At 35.7% G+C, this 20815-nt stretch overlaps 1 protein-coding gene across 1 annotated transcript in view; it reads right to left on the reverse strand.

Annotated features, from left to right (window-relative positions):
* GRIK2 (glutamate ionotropic receptor kainate type subunit 2) overlaps window positions 1–20815 on the reverse strand; it is a 432872-nt gene that overhangs the window by 284744 nt on the left and 127313 nt on the right. Inside the window, exons 2-3 of the mRNA XM_086461343.1 lie at window positions 8360–8527; window positions 4055–4312 (exon numbers count right to left, since the gene is read on the reverse strand). Of these exons, the coding sequence (XP_086317469.1) occupies window positions 4055–4312; window positions 8360–8527 (426 nt within the window). The remainder of the gene's footprint in view (window positions 1–4054; window positions 4313–8359; window positions 8528–20815) is intronic.

The raw sequence follows: 20815 nt of genomic DNA on the forward strand, positions 1-20815 counted from the left end.
CACACCAAACCACCACAAGGAGCTACAGACAGTCTCCATAGACTAATCTTCTCTTACTTAGCCATTTCTGCATCATAAAGCTGGGGAGGTTTGGGGACGGGGTCTAGTTGACACCCACAGTGTGTGAAAAGCAACTTCGTTATGTCTTTTCTCAAATTAGTAGCAAAATGTACAGCTATTCCTCCACAGAGTATATAGAGAGAGTACTTCAATGAGGGAGACAACTGAGTAATGCTGTTCTTCGTGGTAACCTTTTAGATGTATGGATGTTCATTATTGCAAAGGGACCCTGAGGTTCCAAATTTCTCTCTTATTTCAAACTGGGCCGTAAACATGGACTGACTCCCTCTGTACCACTTTCATACCAGACAACCTCAGATCAAATTGGATCCAGATCAAACACAGGTGGTGGCAGCCTATTTTACACATCTCATCAGATGGGTGTTGTGCAGACAGCTACACTAAGGATTGAAAGGCACACAAAAGCACTATGGGAGACTGCATCTAGGCTTATGTAGAGTGCCTCATGCAGCATCAGGAAAATGCTCTGCTGTCTATTAGAGTCACATAACTGGCTTTCCTTCCTGTAAGACAGAAGCTTAGGGGATTGCATACAGTTGGACACAATGGTGCTGTCAAGGGCCAGCTGAAGTGTTCACTTAAAGTATCAGCCTCCAGTGCATTCCTGGGAATGACACTAGAGTTAACATGGGCTTTTACTGACTGCAGTGTCAAATAACCAGACAGCTTTTTCCGTTTGTGTTTACTTAAGAAGACATATCCCGTATTGAAGGAATGAAGAACATGGGCACGGCTGTTATTAGAATGGTTTGAAGTGGGTCAGGTATCTTTCTTTTATTAGAGAAGTAAAACTTTAAAAATTCGTTAGAGAATTCATAAAGCTAAGCCTTAACAACTAAGGAAAAAAATAAATTAAAAAAATCATACTTTCCCTCAGAATGGACCTACAATCTTCCAGGATTTTGGCACATGGGCAACTGCCCGTAATTTATCTTGAGAAGAATCCAGACATAGTTTGTGCATGTTTTTTACCTTTTCTTCATGTCTGTAATAAAAATATCATCTCCCCTTGTATCCATGTTTATAAAGTAATAATAGAAATACATAAAGTAAATTTGTCCCCCAACAATATTAATTTTAGCAATTAAAAAAATTATCCCTGCAACCACTATACGAATATACAATTGTCTTGACCAGGGTGTACTTTTGGGAATTGTCCATTCAGATAAAGGAAATACATGACACTAAAATTATCATAAAATAAGGCATGTATTATCATCCTAAACAACTTTTGAATAACGAAGAATAAAAGGTAGATGATTAACACAGAAACAAAGGAAGTGGAAATAAGAATGATATCCATCTTACATTAAGGAATCATTGGCCAAATGGAAGAAACGGCTATAAACAGTAATAAATGTTTTGTCTTCATTGCCTTCATTTTAATGGATTTGAAACTAAGTTTTAAATGGCATAAGGTGTCTTACAACACAGTTTCTAAATATTAGCTGACACTACCACATTCAGCTTCAGTCCTAGGTTCACAAGTGACTATTTATCTTATCCTGTGGCAAGAGATAACCTCTTCCTCAGCTGAAGTACCTACTTCCTTTCGAAAGGTTCCTCTCCCCCCGCCCCTTGCCTCAAAAAACACCATTTTGCAGTTGAGCTCTAACAAGATTTAAACTCTACTTCTTTAAGATTGACAGTTTCTCATAGCTAAGAGATGTTCCCATATGTACTTCAAAGGCAAGCGATGCTGTGGACTTCTCCCAGCAGTGTGTCCTGCTTTTGAAGTCTTTGAATTATCCATAAGAGATGCTACTAACACAGAGAAACTGACAGAAAAGTAGAATTTAAATTTACTTAGAGCAAATGCCACAAAAAAAGAGAGAGAATTACCTTTTTAAAACTGATTCTTTTTTCTGTCTCTTCAGACAGCAACAGATTTCAGGAAAAAGAAAAAGATGTTGTAGCTGGGATTACTGCTGATCAGCAGGAACAACCAATATCACAATATGGAGGGTCTAGCCACTCCAGAAAGAAATATAAATTTAAAGTGAATATTTCCTGAAATTATTCTTTATGCTTTTTAAATAAACTGAGTACCTGAATTTCCTTATTCATTGTCAAATTTATTTAAAATTTATTTAATAAGAATGCATGTTCTGTTCTTTTTTTTTCTCTTAAATGTTAACAGTAGTCACAGGTAGATCAAGTAGATCACAACATACACAAGAAAAACTTCTTTTCCATCTTCTTTCCTATTTTTACCTACATCTTGACTTTAGAATATACTTTATGAAAAGATCATGTCTAGCATGACTGTTAACATATCTCTTTCAGAAAACATGGCGTTTAGAAAGCCTACTAAACGTGAAATATTTCTATTGGTTTGGGGTTTTTTTTGTGAGAGGGAAGAAAATTACTTGAAAATGTTGAGCAAAGCAGTTTCAAAGTGTTAAAACATACACCTTTTCTAACTGAAAGGCCTGTTTTAAAAGGTAACCTATTTATTGTAAAAAAAGCCACCAAATGATTTAAATCAAAGTCAAATATTTCCGATTTATGTAAACCTAAGTCTATAACTGTTTCACTGAACCACAAATTACTCTTTCAGTCATCATTTGTTTAAAACTTGAGACTTTTTTCACTTCCTGTCCTATTTCAGAGCAATAATAAAAAACAACCAAAAAAAAACCCTAAACCCACAAAAACCCCACCAAAAACATTAGTAAACAAGCTACTTCTTGCCTTAAGTCTGTGAAGCTAAACTTGAAATCAGAATTTTGAGTACCTGAGACTTTTGGTGACATCAGCCAACAAACTTTTAGAGAGGCAGCCTCTAAACTTTACTGCCTTGCTTTTTTTTAAAAGGCATGAATAAAAAAATCAGTTATAAATAATTTTATGCACTGCCATCTCTGTTTCATTCTCACCTTTTGATAGCTATACACATATCTTATTTGAACTTAAATAATAAGTGGGTATTCTGTCCTGCTGTTAACTGCTGTTTATCTGTCAGAGTTAGTCTTTGCTACAGGTAGCCCCACATGTAACACATACTGTTTATTGATCTTGTTTTTTTATTTCAGATCTAAATAGATAGTGGCATTATGTAACAAGGGTATCAACAGTCTTCCAGTTCACTGAACCATGAGAAGTGTTTGAGGCTCGCTATGCTCTACTCGTGCCAACGACACTTCAACCAGCAGGGAAGTGAGCAACGTTTCCAAGAAGATTAAATATATCTTATTTGGCTAAGTACCTTCCTTGTATCTTCTGTTACAGTCAGATTTTCCTCTTACCAAGGTCTTGGTTCTGACCACCACTAGATATACCTCAAATCAAACTTAAGTTTTTTAAGCATTTTTCAAAGGTGTCACTGTCAAGGCAAAACAGAAGGGCAAAACATATTTTAGGGTGAGGTAAGGGAAAGGTAGCAAACTGGTATATTTCTGCTGAAAAGTCAGGAGTTAATTTTTAACCCATGTAACTCATCTGCAAAACAGACCTCCAAACTTCCTTTGATTTCAATTCTTAGCAGCTAAAACCAGGGCTCCTTCTGCAATTCTCTCTGAAAAAGCAGCTACTGAAATTCCAAACAAATAAGGCATATGTTTTCTAACTTAATTAATGCCAGAAGTACCTCTAGAATTTTGGTCTTCCATTTCACCAGGCATACTACTACGTCTTTTAAGTTACCATATTTTTCTTCAAAATGTACGTTTTAAATAAAATCAAAAGATATAGCTGCTAGCAACTGTTAAGACACTGCAGAAAACGTTGATAGAGCATGACTGATTTATTGACAGCTGTGAGCTCAAACACACAGAATTCAGCAACTGAAGCATACTTATGAGAATACTTATGCTAATAAATCCACATTATTTGTTATACACTACCTTGCCAATAGAAATTCTTGTAATTTAGTTAAGATTTCTTAATTTAGGAAATATGAGTAGTGACACCCCTACTCCCTCTCTTTGTGCATGTTACTATATCTGCACATAGTCCAATGCTTTAGCCTTACCAGTGCTGTCATCATAGACAACAGTAACTGTTTTCCACTTGAAGAACTGCACAAGGTCAAGGATGGCACGGCTGAGTGAGGAGAAATCTGGGTAGAGGCTGACATAGAAGGAGTCCTTGTTGTCTGACACCTGATGTTTCCAACGGGTCTGGATATGTGGAACACCCAAAGCGTTGCAGATGGATTGCACAGCATTAGCCGAGGAGCTATGGGATGGTCCGAAGATGGCAGCCACCCCAAGGGACAGCTGATCGCAGGCTGAAGAGGAGACAGAAGTCTGTCAATGATGAGAGGAAAGAAGGCAGTGTGCCAGAAGGTACTGCACAGTTCATAGTGAACAAAAGGCACTCCATGAAATACAACATTACTGCTGACAGAGTTCCCCTCTTGTGTAACACTTCCACAGATTTCAACTCCAGAATACATTTCTAAGCCTTCGATATGAGCTGACAAATAGCAATGTTTAACATTGAAATAGTTCTCAGCTACGTTTAATAAACTCTTCTGTGTCAGTGGAAGTCAAAGGCCAGCAATTGCATATCTTGTAGAAAGCACCAACAACAGAAGAGATTTATGCTTAGCTGCGTCTTACTTTTGGAAAAGGGCCATATGGGACAGTATTCTAACCTAGGCTATTTAAGCATTAACTTCTTCCTCAACCAATCAACACTATTTTGACTGAGATCCTAATTACTCAGAAATTGCATGTGTTAAGTAGATTCTTGTTAACTAGCAAGCAAATTATTAATTTCATTGAAATAGACATTTGAATTTCTGCATCTGAAAAGTAGGCATGTTGACTAGCAAAATTTAAATGTCAACATTTTCCCTAAAAGAAAATTAAATTGTTATCTGCTAATGAGAAAAAAAAACCCAACAGTGTCCCTTCTTAAACACTGGAAATACTCGATTTTGCTACACCTATATCATAGATAAAACTGGCCTTGAGAGACACTAACACAATACTGCTGCATTCAAGTGTCTTAGCTCTCCTCTTTCCAATATAGGGTGGCCCTACCCATACAGTACATTAGCAGTCTCTGGTCTGTATTATTTCCCACAGTACACTCCAATATTATCTTGTAGAATATTAATCGGGACATGCCAAAAAGAAGGCAGGAAAATTAGGCAGTACTGCAGACCAATGTTTCAGCCATGCCCTGCTCTGCTCCTCTTTAGATCACTACCATAGACATAACATCTATGAGTATGCATTCTGAAAAACAACAGATTCTGTCTTCTAAGAAAACATCCTATTTGGTAGAGAGAAATGATGAAATCCAATCTAGATGTGAGTATTTGCATGAGGTTTGGTTAATTAATATTGTTACTCCACCGTCAACGTTCCTGACAGATGAGGAAACAAGCAGTAGAAACACATCTTTCTGAATTACTTTTCACAGCAAGTCAAAACTCATTGTTTTATTGCGCACATCCTTTTCAACGTAATGAAAATATTGCTAAGTCTTTCAAGTGCATTCCAGAAACTATGCTGGCACACCTTTTTATTATTGCAGAGCACCAGTGGTTTAAATGAACTTCTCATATACACACAGGATCTCCATTGCATTTCTGAGCGTCGGATCAGGGCCTAAATGACTAGCTTGATAAAAAAAACATTTATGCTAATATTGCCCTTCCTAAGAGTAATCAACATGCTTTATGCAAATGTCAGTAAATGGGATCACTAACAACAGCAATAGCTACCAGATGGCTTTTCAATGGGCTTTTTTTTTTTCCTGTTTCTGAGATTTGAATAATGCAATGCTTTCACACGTGATTTAATATGGCACTGGATCTATCAGAGGCATATCAATTTTTCTAGTGCATTGAAGGATATTTTGTTTGCATTTACATTATTCTTCACTGAAACAGTATCTTGGTAATATTGTCTTCACTTCAGGTTGCTCTTTCTTATAGTACCTTTAAAAATCCATTAGTATTTCATCTATATTCAACTTCAAAAGTGTGTGTTACTAAGAGGTCTAAACAGGCTATTTTTGATGCAGCGCCTGCCTGCTCACTAATGGACATAATCATGAACCACAAAATGAGTCAAATGCTTAAACCTCATTGTTAAAACTCTACTTTGGAGCCATCATAATAAAATGAACCATTTTATGTTAACCTTTAGCCCTTCAGTCTGAACTAAAGCACCTGTCAGCACAAATGTATTTGGCTGTATTGTGATCTGATGAAGCAAAAAGCTATTAGCACTGGAAGATTACACGGATTTTGATATAGCCTCACCAGTTCGAAATAAAGAGTTGCATTCTCATCCAAGATGCAAGTGGGAACAACGAATATTGTCCCAATGAATCTATTCAATCTATTCAATATATCCAATCAATAACATGTTGCCATTGTAACTTCAGCTTTTATACTATATAAAAAATTAGCAACATAATATTAGGGCTAGCTTGCAACTTCAAGCAAACCCCAAGTAAGGACTAAAAGTAGTTGTATTGTTTCAGGAAAGGCTTAAAGAATTCAATATCACAGAATAAATCTCTTGGCTCTCTACATCCTCCTTCAGGAATGGAGAGAAACTGCCCCATTATTAAATTTCACAGGACAGCACGTGGTGGAGTCAGGAAGAAGTTGAATTTGGAAGATGAGGAGCAAAGGAGAAAGAAGGGGCCAGAATTAAGGAGCAGCCCATTTATTCAATGTTGGCCAAGACAGAAAGAAAATAATCATAGAATCATAGAATCGTTATGTTGGAAAAGAGTAGTCTCTCTCAGAACCTGCTTTAATCCATCATCCAAAACAACAGAATATCAACTCAAAAATACTTCTTTAAAAGTGTTGTTTGCCTCTTTCTTCTTCCACACACTCTCCTCTGCCAAGAAACTGTCTTGCTAGGCATAAATTTTATACCATAATATTTTTCATAAATCAGAGCATCTTACAGTGACCAAACTGTGTGTATTTCTGTACCAAGATGGATACTGTGTACCTTCATACCTAACAACAGCTTATATTAGAATTGTTCATTTAGCAAATAAACAGATAAAACGGGTTAGCAAGATTAACTCTGTATAGTACAGAGAAAGAGAAAGAAAAATTTCTCATAATTTCTAAACTGAATTTTTAATCAGTATTATATCCCATTTTTAAGATGTATTTCATGTACATTCATCCTGACACAGCAGCTTTACCCTATATAGCATTTCTAATGAGGCATCAAATGTTTTTATTCATCTTGGCCCACTATAACAATATAAAAATTCCTTGTTGTGTAAAGCTTTCAGTCTTCAACACTTGGGAGTGGCATGTTGGGACCAGGTCACTTGGCGGATTTAGGCTAGAAACCTATCAAAAGAAATAGAGGCTGACCTCTGATTCTTTCATCCTTGTTTTCTTGTTTAGGATAACATTTGTATGAAATTACGTCTTCAATTTATCAAAAAAAATGTTTTGAAGAACATGTAATACAGTGCAAAATTCTGTCCTACTGAGTTCTGACACCAGGCTTTGTATTTTCTTCTGTAAGTACATACTGAACTTGCTGGGGTTTGTACTTTCTAGGATAAGGCAATGATGCGGTACAACTTGCACCTATTGTCACATAGACTTGAATGTAAAGCAATCTGAAAACTTCAATTTTTGTCAGAATAAAAAATTTGAAAATTTAGGAAGAGTTTTCAAAATTATTTTTTACCTTTTATTTTTTTTTTGTATGTGTCATTTATAGTTAGGAGAAAACTGCTGAATTCAGGCCTAGACATTCACCTGATAACAATATTCTTAAGCACAGACTTAATATTTAGGCTTATTTTTATGCCTTGCTCACATAAAATGCACAAAATTACAACTGTTTGTTCCCCTTTGAAGCTCACACCTGATTAACTGTATGAGACATTCATATGCTGAAGACATTTGTGGAGATGTACTTAAAGTAATTGAATGATTAAAACTGAATTGGAGCCTTCCTCCAGGTTCAGCAGAATTTGGGGGCACTGGGGTTTTCCAGGACAAAGTCTGGAGATAGCGTTTTTTTCACTCCAAAGGAGCTGATCTCAAAAACACCCTCATCACAAAGCTCAGAAAGATTTATTTCAGATTTTAAATATTTAAAGAAATAGTTTCTAGACAGGGGTAGTGGGAGCAATGGTGACAATGTAATTTTCAGGCAGTTACCATTACAACCTTCAAGGGGTGGTCTTTAAAACAGTTCTTTGATGTCAGCCACAAACTTGTACAGTCTCAATGCATATGGCTTTATTGGACAGATGTTTTTTCAGGTAGGTAAACCAAGTCTTTGTTGCTCATTTAAAAAAAATCAAATATGTAAAAGATTACCTTTTTTGGATGCTTCAAAACTGTCATATAGATTTATCTTTTGGGTGTCGTATGTTAATGTGGTGTTTGGCAGAAGAGTTCTGTTTCTGTTGATTGTGTTCACAGCAAATCTGAAGGCTAATTCTTCTGCTCCCATTGGACCAGATTCCACACATTCAAAAATTCCTCCTGGTAGTGGAAGAAAGAAGAAAAAAACCAAACCACTAGTAAGCCAAAATGGTGTACAAGAATATCTTTAATCATCAGTTTGGGAAAAGATTCATCAGCCTTAAAGTTTTAACTTAATAAACCTGATGCAGTGCAACTCAAAATTATCTCATGACATTGGTGAGGTTTGGGTCAAACCATAAATAACCTGGCAACAAATGAAACTTGCATTAAAGAAAACCTGCTTAGTTTTTTTCCATACAACGTTCATTTTACTATTATGAATAAAAAGGGTGTGGCAATATAAACTAACCACACTGTTTAGAAGCAAAATAGGAGAGGGAAGAAGAATATGTAATTATTTTATATGGTTAAACTTGAAAACACTACATTTACCTCTTCCAGATCAACCACCACCTGTGTGTGTGTGGCAGGGTGAGGGAGATTTCTGGATTCTTGTTTTCTACTGTTCTAGATTTATGATACAGCTATAACAAACCAAAGAGTTCACTGGAAATGCAACATATAAAGTAGCATGGAACTGGGATGCTCCAAACTGCCTCCAGAAGCGAAGATGTATAGATATTTTAGCATGACTGTGTGCCTGAACTGATACATATGTTGAGCAAAGGATTCAAATTTTGCTGTTTTGTACATCCTAACCTCATTCTCAGCAAATACAGGAATCTAAGAAACTACACTCTGCATAAACTCTTTCATGCAATGAAAGAATCCCTAAACAAAGTGTACTGCTGGTGTAGGACATGCCTCAAATGATAGGCAATTTCTAGAACATTTCTAAGCCACCCTTAATCTTAAATGAAACACATAAGTTTGTGAAATGGTGCTGTGCTTCAGCTATTGTTTTCTCATTAGTGAGATATCATTGCCTATGGAATGTATGTTTTTACATACTTTGGGGTAACCTCATGTATTCTTGGGTCTGGAAAGGTCAAGGATACAGTGACAATAAAAGTAAATTGAAGATATGTCCTTACTATGGTGACATGGAATGCCTCAGAAAAACAATCAGCATCTATATGGTCTCTTCGGTCCTCACGATAACAGCGTCTGTCAATATTAATGAACAGCCAATGGCCATCATCTGAAGATCACTACTTACAAGCCGGGCATGTATCTGTGCAACAAATATTTTTCATTAGCTTTCTCCTAGCTTGTGCTTATTTGTTTCTAAAGTAATGTTGCTACCTGGCTTTGTATTGTCTAAAAAAATGTGTTCAACCCTCCACTACTTTCTCAGAAAGAAGCTCTCAGAATCTGAATGTACAGGAACTGAGTCAGACTGAACTTTGCAAACTACAGACAGTTTGTAAATCTTGTTGAGCAGTCAAGTAGCTAAACCACTTCTAAAGCAAAAAGAATGTGTATTTAGTTATCAACTCTGCCTTTCTGGTACTATTAAATATGAAAAGGCATTTCAGTTTTGCAGACTTCCTGCCTCTTCCAATCTGTTTCTCTCTACAGGATGGAGGTGTTAACGTTTTTCCTGCAGATGAGCCCTTAAATTCCTGGTAAGAGCCCTAGTGCCCAAATAACATAATTTAAAAGCACATGCACTCATACTAAGATGAGATGTGAGTAATAACTATTTGAACATTAGTCATTTAAAACTGAGAATGAGGCACTGATGAGAGAAGCAGACACTTAAGTTGAGATACCTAGGGAAATGATCCAAACTGATTGAGCATAGAATGTATATATAATCAGTAACCAATATTAACAATTCTTCAAAAGCCAAAGCAAAAGAAGCTTGGATATTCAGGTAAATACAGGCCTAGTGCACTTTAAAATTGAAAAACATGACCATGTTTATTTGCACAATAATGCAACATTAATGTGAAAGGCAACCTACTGCTTTTGATATTAATTAAGTGCTTTGTTCAGTCTCATAGACGAGATTTTGTGCTGCTTAAGACTTACAGCATCTAAACATTATAAATTAAACTGTAAGATACAGGAAGATCCTATCTTGATTTGGGGAAAATATTTAAAAATTGCTGCAGAAAGCTAAAAATTAGTGAGTAAATGATAAGTGTAGATATTAAGAGACAAGAAAAATAAAAAGACATTTCCATTAACATATAAAAAATTAAGGCAGATTTGATAAGCTTTCCTAAGGCATCTGGAAAGCAGTTATTCAAATTTATTTGAATACACTAGTATCACAAAAACAGTTATTAAAGAAAAAGAATTATATCCGAAGTTACAATGGATTCCTAAAGAGAAATAATCATTACAGTATCTCTTACTTCCTCCTGAAACTTTTACATTGGAAGATTTCTTCTTTCATTTCAATGGGTCTGAACCTCAATAAAATCTTCCTTCTTTATTCCTGTATCTTTCATATTGCTCATTTCTAGATCCTTGAGATGGGGAATTCCTTGTCAAAGGTGCAGCCACTACTCTCAGCATAAGATAAAATAAAAATAACAATGGATTTTGACCTCTTAGATCTGAGTAATTCCTAATGGTAGTAACAGTCCATCACACACTAAACACAATATTATGAAGATGACAAAGGCTCCATCTCCTGTGACTGGCAACAACATGTAATTTTCTACATGCAACATTCAGTGATTTCTTCCCTCACACATTCTCTGTCTCCATGATAAATGTATCTCCTGCAAACTTAGTAGCACATGCTCAGTCTGCCTCAGCGTAAATTTCCATTCCTAAAGAAAGTGCTGAGTGCCAGGTCCTGCACTTGGGTCACAACCCCATGCAGCGCTACAGGCTTGGGGATGGGTGGCTGGAGAGCTGCCCGGCAGAAAAGGACCTGGGGGTGCTGGTCGACAGCCGGCTGAACATGAGCCAGCAGTGTGCCCAGGTGGCCAAGAAGGCCAACAGCATCCTGGCCTGTATCAGAAATAGAGTGGCCAGCAGGAGTAAGGAGATGATTGTGCCCCTGTACTCAGCATTGGTGAGGCTGCACCTCGAGTTACTGTGAGCAGTTTTGGGCCCCTCTCTACAAGGACATGGAGGTGCTGGAGAGGGTACAGAGGTGGGCTACCAAGATAGTAAAGGATTTGGAGCATGTCTCATATGAGGAACGGTTGAGGGATCTGGGGCCATTTAGCTTGGAGAAGAGAAGGCTGAGGGGAGACCTTATCACTCTCTACAACTACCTGAAAGGGAAAGGAAGTTGTAGCAAGGCAGGGGTCGGTCTGTTCTCCCTGGTAACAAGCAATAGAACAAGCGGAAATGGCCTTAAGGTGCACCAGGGGAGGTTCAGGCTGGATATTAGGAAGAATTTCTTTACTGAAAGGGTTGTCAGGCATTGGAACAGCCTGCCTAGGGAGGTGATGGAGTCACCATCCCTGGAGATATTTAAGAGACGGGTAGATGTTGTTGTACTTAGGGACATGGTTTAGTGGTGTTGATAGAGCTAGAACAAAGGTTGGACTCAATGATCTTGAATGTCTCTTCCAATCGAAACTATTCTAAGATTTTATGTCCTACTAATATGCAAAACAACTGAAAATGCCAGGCTCCTCCATAGTGAATAACAGCTGCTGGCTTTGGCCAAGCTAATACTACACGCAAGGCACCACTATTTTTTAACTGAACATCTACACAGTTTAAATTAGACTGACAGAAGCAGAGCAGGAGCTTAGGCAGACGCATGTCTGCATTCTGAATATGAGAATATAGTCACAAAACAGCTCCTCATTCTCCAGCTGAGAGCACTTTTAAGTGTGTGTGGAAGTCTATGCTTCAGATGTTTTCAGGATGCTCAGCAGAGGCACATAAATGAGTTCAGAAATTTACAGGAATGTGGATTTTTAAAGGGTGCTTTCTCCATTGCTCCATAAGATGCAAGTAGGAACTTATTTGGTAACTTTAAACTCCCTTGGCCTTACTGTTATGTTCCTATATTTGTTACTGAATACAGAAATAGCAGCAGAAAAATACTTTGAGCATTTTTAAAGAAAATGTGGTGTAAATCCACTGGCTTAATGCTGGGATGCAAGCCAAATTGCACTGCATTTTTTTATAAAATCAAAAGGAAATTAATAAAAAGGATTGGCTTTCCACTTCAGGTATAATCAGTTATAAAAGGATAGTGGTTTCCAGAATCTGTTATAGCATACTGAGTCATATTGTTTCCTCCCAAGCAGGCTGTTCTTTACTACTGTTGTATCTCATATTCAGGATAGCCTTATTAATAATCAAATTGAGAAATGCGCTGCATGCTCTCAGATAAGCAGACAGAAGAGTCATGAATCTTGCCATTGATATGTGGACAAGCAGCCAAGCCAGTGCCTATCTCTGTCTAACAGCTTGAAAAATGCAGGTGTTTGGGTTTGTCCTATTTTTAACACAGTTTATATATCCATAATATGCAGAAACATCAGTTCTCATATCCAACCAGAAGCACACCCTAGGGGAAATGGCTAAATTTTCACTGTTACCTGAAAACTGAAGCAAAAAACTTAAAAGGAGTACTAAAATGTGTATTTAATGCTTAGCTTGCTTTAATGTTCTTGTATATGACTTCTTCATTTACAATGTTAATCATAAGGCAGTTCATCTCTGCCCTATAACAGTAACATTTGGGAATATGGCGTCACAGCTACAGCTCAATCTGTAGCTCATGAAGTTTTATTGACTGTGTACAGTAGGTGACTGCTGTATAGCTGAACACTTCAAGTTTTTACTGTCATGATAACCACTTAGCAAAAGCTCACCATATTTTAGTAGTGAGCAACACCTGAAGAATCACAGTCATGAGGAATGTTTAAGACAGGCCAGTCCAAGCCAGATACACAAGAGCAATTGTAAAACAATCTTTAAATACTATATCTTTTACAGTGACATCCAGGATAATTCAGATCTCCTATTAATATTGATGTACTAGAAGTGCTTTTACTGAACCTGAAATCCACTAGGATTTTTCATCACAGTTGTCTCTGTTGAAAAATTGTGACCAAGTTCTTTTACCATAACCAATAGGGAAAATACAGTCATCAGTGTAATACTGATGCAGTAACAGTTTCTTCAGAAACAGAAACCACTGGGAAAAAAAAATATAGTACTATTTTATCAAAAAGGACAATGTGTAGTGCCTAAAATAGTATGAGTAATGTAGATGTCATTACTTTCCGAGGAAAAAGGAAATCTGAGATAGTTTTTGAAACAGTTATACAAGTCCAAAAAAATCTTGTTCTGAAATTGTTCAAATGAAAAAGTCTGCATTTTCCATCAAAAAAAAAAGTTGAGGAATTGCCATTTTTAGTTCACAAGCCATCTTGGGTTTTTCTAATTTTCAAATCATTTTCTCAAACAAAACATCCAGAGGGAAAAAAACCTGTCAGCTTGCTACAAAACTTGGCAAAAATTACCAAAAGAAATTGGTCCTGCTTTTAACTACCTAATTTCACAAATAGTAGGACAACCATTTAAATACGTCAGCTTTCCATTTCTGTTCCACAAAAGGGTCACATGTATTGTTTTCTCTGTAAATATTCCTCTTTGGGTATCACTATCTTGTGTGGTTTGCATTATTTTATCCATGTAATATCTGATAAAACCCAGCAGAAAGTACAGAAGTGCTTAACTGCACAAAATCACTAGATTAATACAAGTGCCAGAACAAGTTAGTTATAACTCTCTCCTCCTCTTGCATATGAAGAACTTCTGAAACAAATAAGTGGCATAGAACCTGAGCTACTGTTACCTACTTGAAATAATCCACATTCAGATTCAGGCAAAGTTTCACAAGTGTCCAAGTAGAACTACAAAGAAGCAAAATAGCAAACCTGGCTGATACTAAACCAAATAATTTCTCTTTTTTTTCTAGTACAGTCCCAAGCTTCTTTTGTTAGAAATGAATGCTATTTAATTACAGTAGCTACAGACTATTTTACAATCTGTGCCTTCTGAAAAAATAAATCTTTAAGTATATAACAAAGTCCACGTTACTTCAGATCAAAATCTGACAAATCAGTTGAAATGAAGTTTACAGACTACTTTGAATTATTGAATCTAAAATAATTATTTTTCAGTATCACTACAAGTATATCAACTATGTACACAGAATTAAAATTTCCATGGTTTGGCAGTATCAGGAATTTACCAGACTGATTTTCAAATATTAAATCAGGAGAGAAAATTTTAAACAAAAACTCATTCTGATATAGCATTTTTATCATTAACAAAGTTATGAAAACAATAACGTTAAAGAATTTCATTTTTAACTGTGATTTCCTTGTACAAAGATGTAAGACGAATTTCATTTTTTCTAACATCAAAACAACTTAATAAATATCTCACACCTACACACACTAGTTATTAATAACTATAATTTTTTAACATTATAGTAATATTATAATTATCATGCACCAAGCTGCACAAATTTACTGACAGCTATGAAGAAGGTCATTATTAATACTTTGGAAAAAGTTATCAGTCACACTGTAGCATGAGCACCATTTTTTTTAATGATACCATAACTTTTATAATATAACAATGTAAACCCGTATCTTAAGTAACATTAATAGGTGACTGAGAGCTAAGAATGACATTTTATTTTTTCTTCTCACCTCAGATCAATACTTTGAACATAAGATAACTACGGTGCCCAGATCTAATCCTGATGTAACAAATAGAAATCTCTTCTGATTGATTATTTGCCATACAGAAACATGAACTCCCAGACAGTCTCTGTTTAATTAACATGGAAAGATGGGAGAAAGGAGTAGCTGGTATCTGAACAAGGCGTCTGTGATAAACATTTTTTTAGAAAGCGTTTCAAGAGAGAATCAAGCAAATCTATCACGTATTATACCATTGAAATATATGCTTATATCTGCTGTGTTCCAATTTTGACATTGACCAGTTGTAATCAGAGGCAATGAATATGTAAGGTGGTACTACAGGTAAAGGGATAAAAAGTCAAAAGCATATTATGGAAAGTTCAATGGATGCTAGGATACTGTCAGCATTTCTTGAGATGGAAGTGATGGCTTTTTGAAAGTGTGAAGTTACTACAGTTCTCCAAATACAGGCATAGCTAAAAGGCAGTGAAGAAGCTCATCTGAAAAACCCAGTATCACTGACACAGCGTGAATGGTACTAGAAGCAGGAGGTGTGGTAGGTGGTGTGCTACAGTGACTGATCAGGGTTGCTGGCTGAAGGCATTTTAGCACTAATCAGGTGTGCTATGGGCTGTACTGATAGTCCTCTTTCAGATCCTGTTATGGATTGGAAAACTACAGACGTGGTTCAAAGACCTGCGTTAATGTTTCCAGCTAAGACATGTGCTTCCTATAAATACAGAACTAACATGGAACTGGTTTTAAGAAAATTAGTCACTTTCATGAAAGATATTAAAAGCAAATTAAAATAATTCTTCTCTACAACATTTTCCATCAAACAATGTAGTTTAATTTTTTATATTGATTTAGAATACAGCAGTGTGATTCTGGACTATACTATGTTTTTATTATTCTTTTTCAAAATCATATTGAAAGCTTTCTGAATATCACAACAGGAAAAAGTTTAAAAGGATCTCTTGACATAGAAAACTCTGCTTATTTGACTTTGAAGTCCTTCTTACATAGATAAGCCACTGCAGGAAAAGACAGTACATTTCAGCAGTATCCTTTATCCATACTGAGTGTGCATAGGGTTTGGAGGAGGGAAGCAGGACCAGGAATTTCTGGGGTTTATCGTCGTTGCAACTGAATTCCTGTGTGCCCTTGGACAAGAAGCTTTTGTGAAAAATAAATATCTTGTCCCAAAACAGATGTACAAACGCCTCAAGATTGCAACAGAGGCAGAATCATTGGAAAATCAGTAACATGTTTTGAACTGAGGCACAATTTCTGTTAAAGGTGTTTGTGGAATCAGTATATGAAGGCGTGATCCCAGAATCCTGAAAATTTTGCACTATAAAATGCATAGAAATATTACCTCCAGCATCCAAGTTTTCTTTTCATCTGTATTTTAGTGTAGTTGCATGAAACTAGCAATTTTAATACATGTTTCCCCTGAAAGTATTTGAATTATCCACAGATTTAAGATAAGCAAAACTATATATTTTCTGATTGTACAATGAATAAGAGCCTAAATATCCAGTCAATGTTAGGTTTATCCTGTTAATTTAGTGTGAAGTTATATATCAAAACAGAAAGATTTTGTTTTGTTTTAATGTGAGGAAATAGTAAGGGATAATATGAGGAAGTAATAAGCATGGATCTCATTTGAACAAACGCTTCTTTATCTTATGTAACTGGTGAAAAAGATTTTTAAAGGTGAGTACATACAAATGACAAGTGTCTTTAAAATGATATTTTAAATATAATTTGATGCATTCTAACATCTACTTTGAGTCAGATGTGACAAACACCCCACGTCAGTATCTTACTTTTCATCAGTTCCAAATATGTTTTGAAAAGTCATAAATAAAATACTACTAAAAAATATTAGACTGAAGTGTATTTATAAAACATTACTTCTGATGGTATCTGTGTTTATGAATATTACTGCTTTCAGTCAGAATATCAATGTAGCATGACTAAAGATGACAGGCAAAATAAGAACACCTAAACACGTTAATCCACAGTGTTGTAATGTACTATCTGTAAAATTTCTTCTTACTTTAAGGATATACATTAGCTTCCTCTGACATGCTAAGCAGTTTATTACAGAATACACTTGATCATTTCAATGCAATTATCACATTCACATAATATTTAGTCTCTCATGACTAGCAGTAACAAAGGAAACAAAACACTAAATGAAATGTAACTACAAAAATGGCCTCAGGAGATTTTGCTAAAATGTGCTTTCATTACTTTGGCTAATGAAATGTTTTACACTGCCTTAAAACAATACACCTTTATTTCCTTCCCTTTTTTCTAAAGAAGCAACCAACACCCAGATAAAAAACTTTTCAGTCTCCATGAAGAAAACTTTTTTCTCCAAAGCATCTTTAAGGATGGTAATACACAAACTTAAATGCTTAGATTTTACATAAATACTTTCACAAGGACTAACGAAGAAGTCTTATAGGCTACCTACTGGGCAGTTAAAGTCTTCAAACTTCCCTGGTTATAGGGTTGAAGATATGCAAATCATAGACCATTTCATTTAATTCTAGAAAGAGTTATAAAATATATTAGAACACTTGATAAAAACAGTTCCCTAACCTCCTCATACAGACCATAGAGACATGCTAACAGTATTGCATTAAGCCAGGATTTTTGGTTTCCATCACACTGAATGCTCTTCATCTATCTTCTCAAAATACTGGTTTGTGTCTGGAATCAAATCTGACAAATCAAACTGTACTCAGACAAAAAAAGGAGATTTTAACTGGGTTTTTACTTGCTTTTAAAATAAAAGTGACACACTCATGAGGAATAAGTAGGCTCTAAAAAAGTAAGTGTATTTTGAACTTAACTCATACAACATTGTGCTAAATACTAATATATCCACCTGCAAAAGCTGGAGCAAAAAGAGCTTTTTTTTCAAGCAGGTCTTAGAAAAGAAGCACACCTGATTTCTCCAAAGAAATTCACAGAGCCTGTGGTTCAGTGGTTACCAGGAATGGCTTGACAATTCTGCGGAAAGTTGAAAAGTTTCCCAGTATAAGAAGATCATGCTAGGATCCCTCAACATATAAAGATGAAACAGAAAAGTGCCTAAACTTCACTGAAGTCAGAAGGCTCTTAATTGGTGGAAGCTCAAAGCACAGCTTACATGGAAAGTCACCTTCAATGAAATATACTGCTTGTGATTATATGGTTATTAAAATTTTTCAAATAAACAACATGTTAAAGCACTTGCTTGTAAAGCAGAAAACAGATTCCATTATATACTGAACTCTAAGCCCATGTCTTTCACTGTTCAGAACAATGCCCTAACCAGCAGGGAATATACTTATGTATAATATGGTTTTCAAATATGATTGAAGATAAACTACGATATAGAGAGGAATATTCAGTTTGTAAGATCCAGAAAACAAAAGCAAGCCTGAAGTGATCATATACTTCTGTATACCTCTACTAAGTATGAAATAGGAGCCAGCCCATGATTTCTAGATCATTTGTTTCTTATCCAATCAATTCCTTGTAGAAAATTCTTAAATAGAAGAGGAAGTCACAGCCAGGACTGAGGTTTACTTACTGAGTAATCTACAGTTCCAGCCTGTAGCTTCCAACTTGCTTTCTTATTTAATCGCACACTTCCTTCCACGATAGTACTGCACCTTACTGGAGTGGTGTTAGATGGCCAGGTCACCTTCTGCTTGCTCTTTCTGTTTTTTTCTGCTCTTTCTAATGCATCTTCAGCATCAAATATCAGCATGTGCTAGTCAGAAGTACCTTCAGAGTCAGCTCCCAGTTATCCAGATAACTAGACTCACCCTGCTAAGACCCAGCAGCTAATTTAAAAACAACAAAGCACGCACTGCAGGATCTAGCAAATGAGAACCACATCATATGCATTATAATATTTTTTCTAAAGAAAAAGTCACACTTAAGGCTTATACAAATCCTCAAAGTAAATAAATTTAATTTCTTCTTCCCAAAAATATCAAGAAACAAAAACTTCATTGAAATTACTCACAAAAGCTAAAAATTACCACAGATGTAAAAATACCAACATCTCTCTTAAAATAAATAGTAAAACTACTCATTCTCATGGCTTTGGACATTAAAAAAAGTCAAAAAAAAAGTTTATTTGCAATCACAAAAGACTAAAACTTGGATCCTGCACATGGATATATAAAAAAATGCCTGACCTGAGCTCTGCTGAATGCCATTACCTCCATTAAAGTAAGTGAAATTTCAGTATCTGGATCCCTGAGCAGATTCTTTTCCAGAAGTAAAATGTATAAATTATCACCAGCTTCAGGATGATTTTTTATTTTTAATGCTTAATATTTAAATGTACAGGAGTTTGTAAATATTTAAGTGATTTAAGTTCAAAAACTGCATTTTCACATTTTTCTTCCTTCTCAAGATTTTCAAAGATAGAATCCTTTAGTAACCTGAAACAATTTTTATGAAGGGTATTACCTAATTTAAGAGAGGGAAAAAGAAAAAGGACATGCCTAGGATTGAAATATATGTGTAGACACATGTATATGTAACAGAAGAGATGCAAAGTATCAAATATCATTCTATGCATAGTATGTACTGTGTGTATTTTTCACTATCCACAGAATAATCCCTTTCATAAATAGATTTGGCTTTGTAATGGTTCTTAATAGCCATTCTTTGGGCTAATGTAATAGTATTTAGAATTCTATTGTGGAGAAAGGTGTTACAAGTGTCTATTTAAAGGACCCCTATTGTTACTATTCAGTGAAATACTTTTGCTTTCCACAGACATTTCAGTCAAAAAGGAGAATTGTGATTTTTTTTTTTCTGTGCATATGCAAAGCAACCTCCAAAAAATCAACAAAAATTTGTTTCTTAATGTAAAAAAAGTAGAACTCTACAAGTGCTGCTCTGTGATCACTGAATAAGGAGAGGCAAGAATTAGTAAATCCACTTGTTTATCAGGGTTTAGAAACAGTACGGTTTTATTTCCTAAGGACTGTATATACGAGATATGAAATAAGGGTTTCTTGTCCTGCATATGGCATTGTAAAGTGAGAAAAAAGAAGTTTTTCAGTTATATTTATATCTCAGGAAAATATTGACAAATTTTAGTTTGCTACATTGTGTTTTACGTTACTTCACAGTAGTGCTTTACTGCCTCCTAACACTGCCATGTTACGGTGCATTAACAGGAACAGTTCATTTCCAGTTTGTCCTTAAAGCTATCAAAAGAGAGATTTTCTTCAGAACTGCTTGGGTCATCTTTTCAAAGTGTTTCCTGACTGTATTACAACTAAAAAGTTTGAAATCACTGCTACAGAAATGCTGTGAAATAGCAGGGAAAGTTATAATGGTCGTAAAAGAGTTAAAAAGCCCCTTCAAATTCAGACTTACAGTAAAGTTTTAAATGTGACACTCTTTGCTGTTACATTTAATATTTCACATCAGTACTCAAATGTTTAGTTTCCAAAAATGTTTGAATTGGAGAGTTGCTCAGAAATTAAGTCATTATCTTTTCATCTTAGTAACACAGAATCATAGAACAGTTCGGGTTGGAAGGGACCTTAAAGGTCACCTAGTCCAACCCCCCTGCAGTAAGCAGGGACATCTTTAGCTGGAGCAGGTTGCTCAGAGCCCCGTCCAACCTGACCTTGAATGTTTCCAGGGATGGGGCTTCTACCACCTCTCTGGGCAACCTGTTCCAGTGTTTCACCACCCTCATTGTAAAAAGTTTCTT

This window comes from Leptosomus discolor, chromosome 2, assembly GCF_034619465.1.
Source record: "Leptosomus discolor isolate bLepDis1 chromosome 2, bLepDis1.hap2, whole genome shotgun sequence".
In the NCBI taxonomy this organism is placed as follows: Eukaryota; Metazoa; Chordata; class Aves; order Leptosomiformes; family Leptosomidae; genus Leptosomus; species Leptosomus discolor.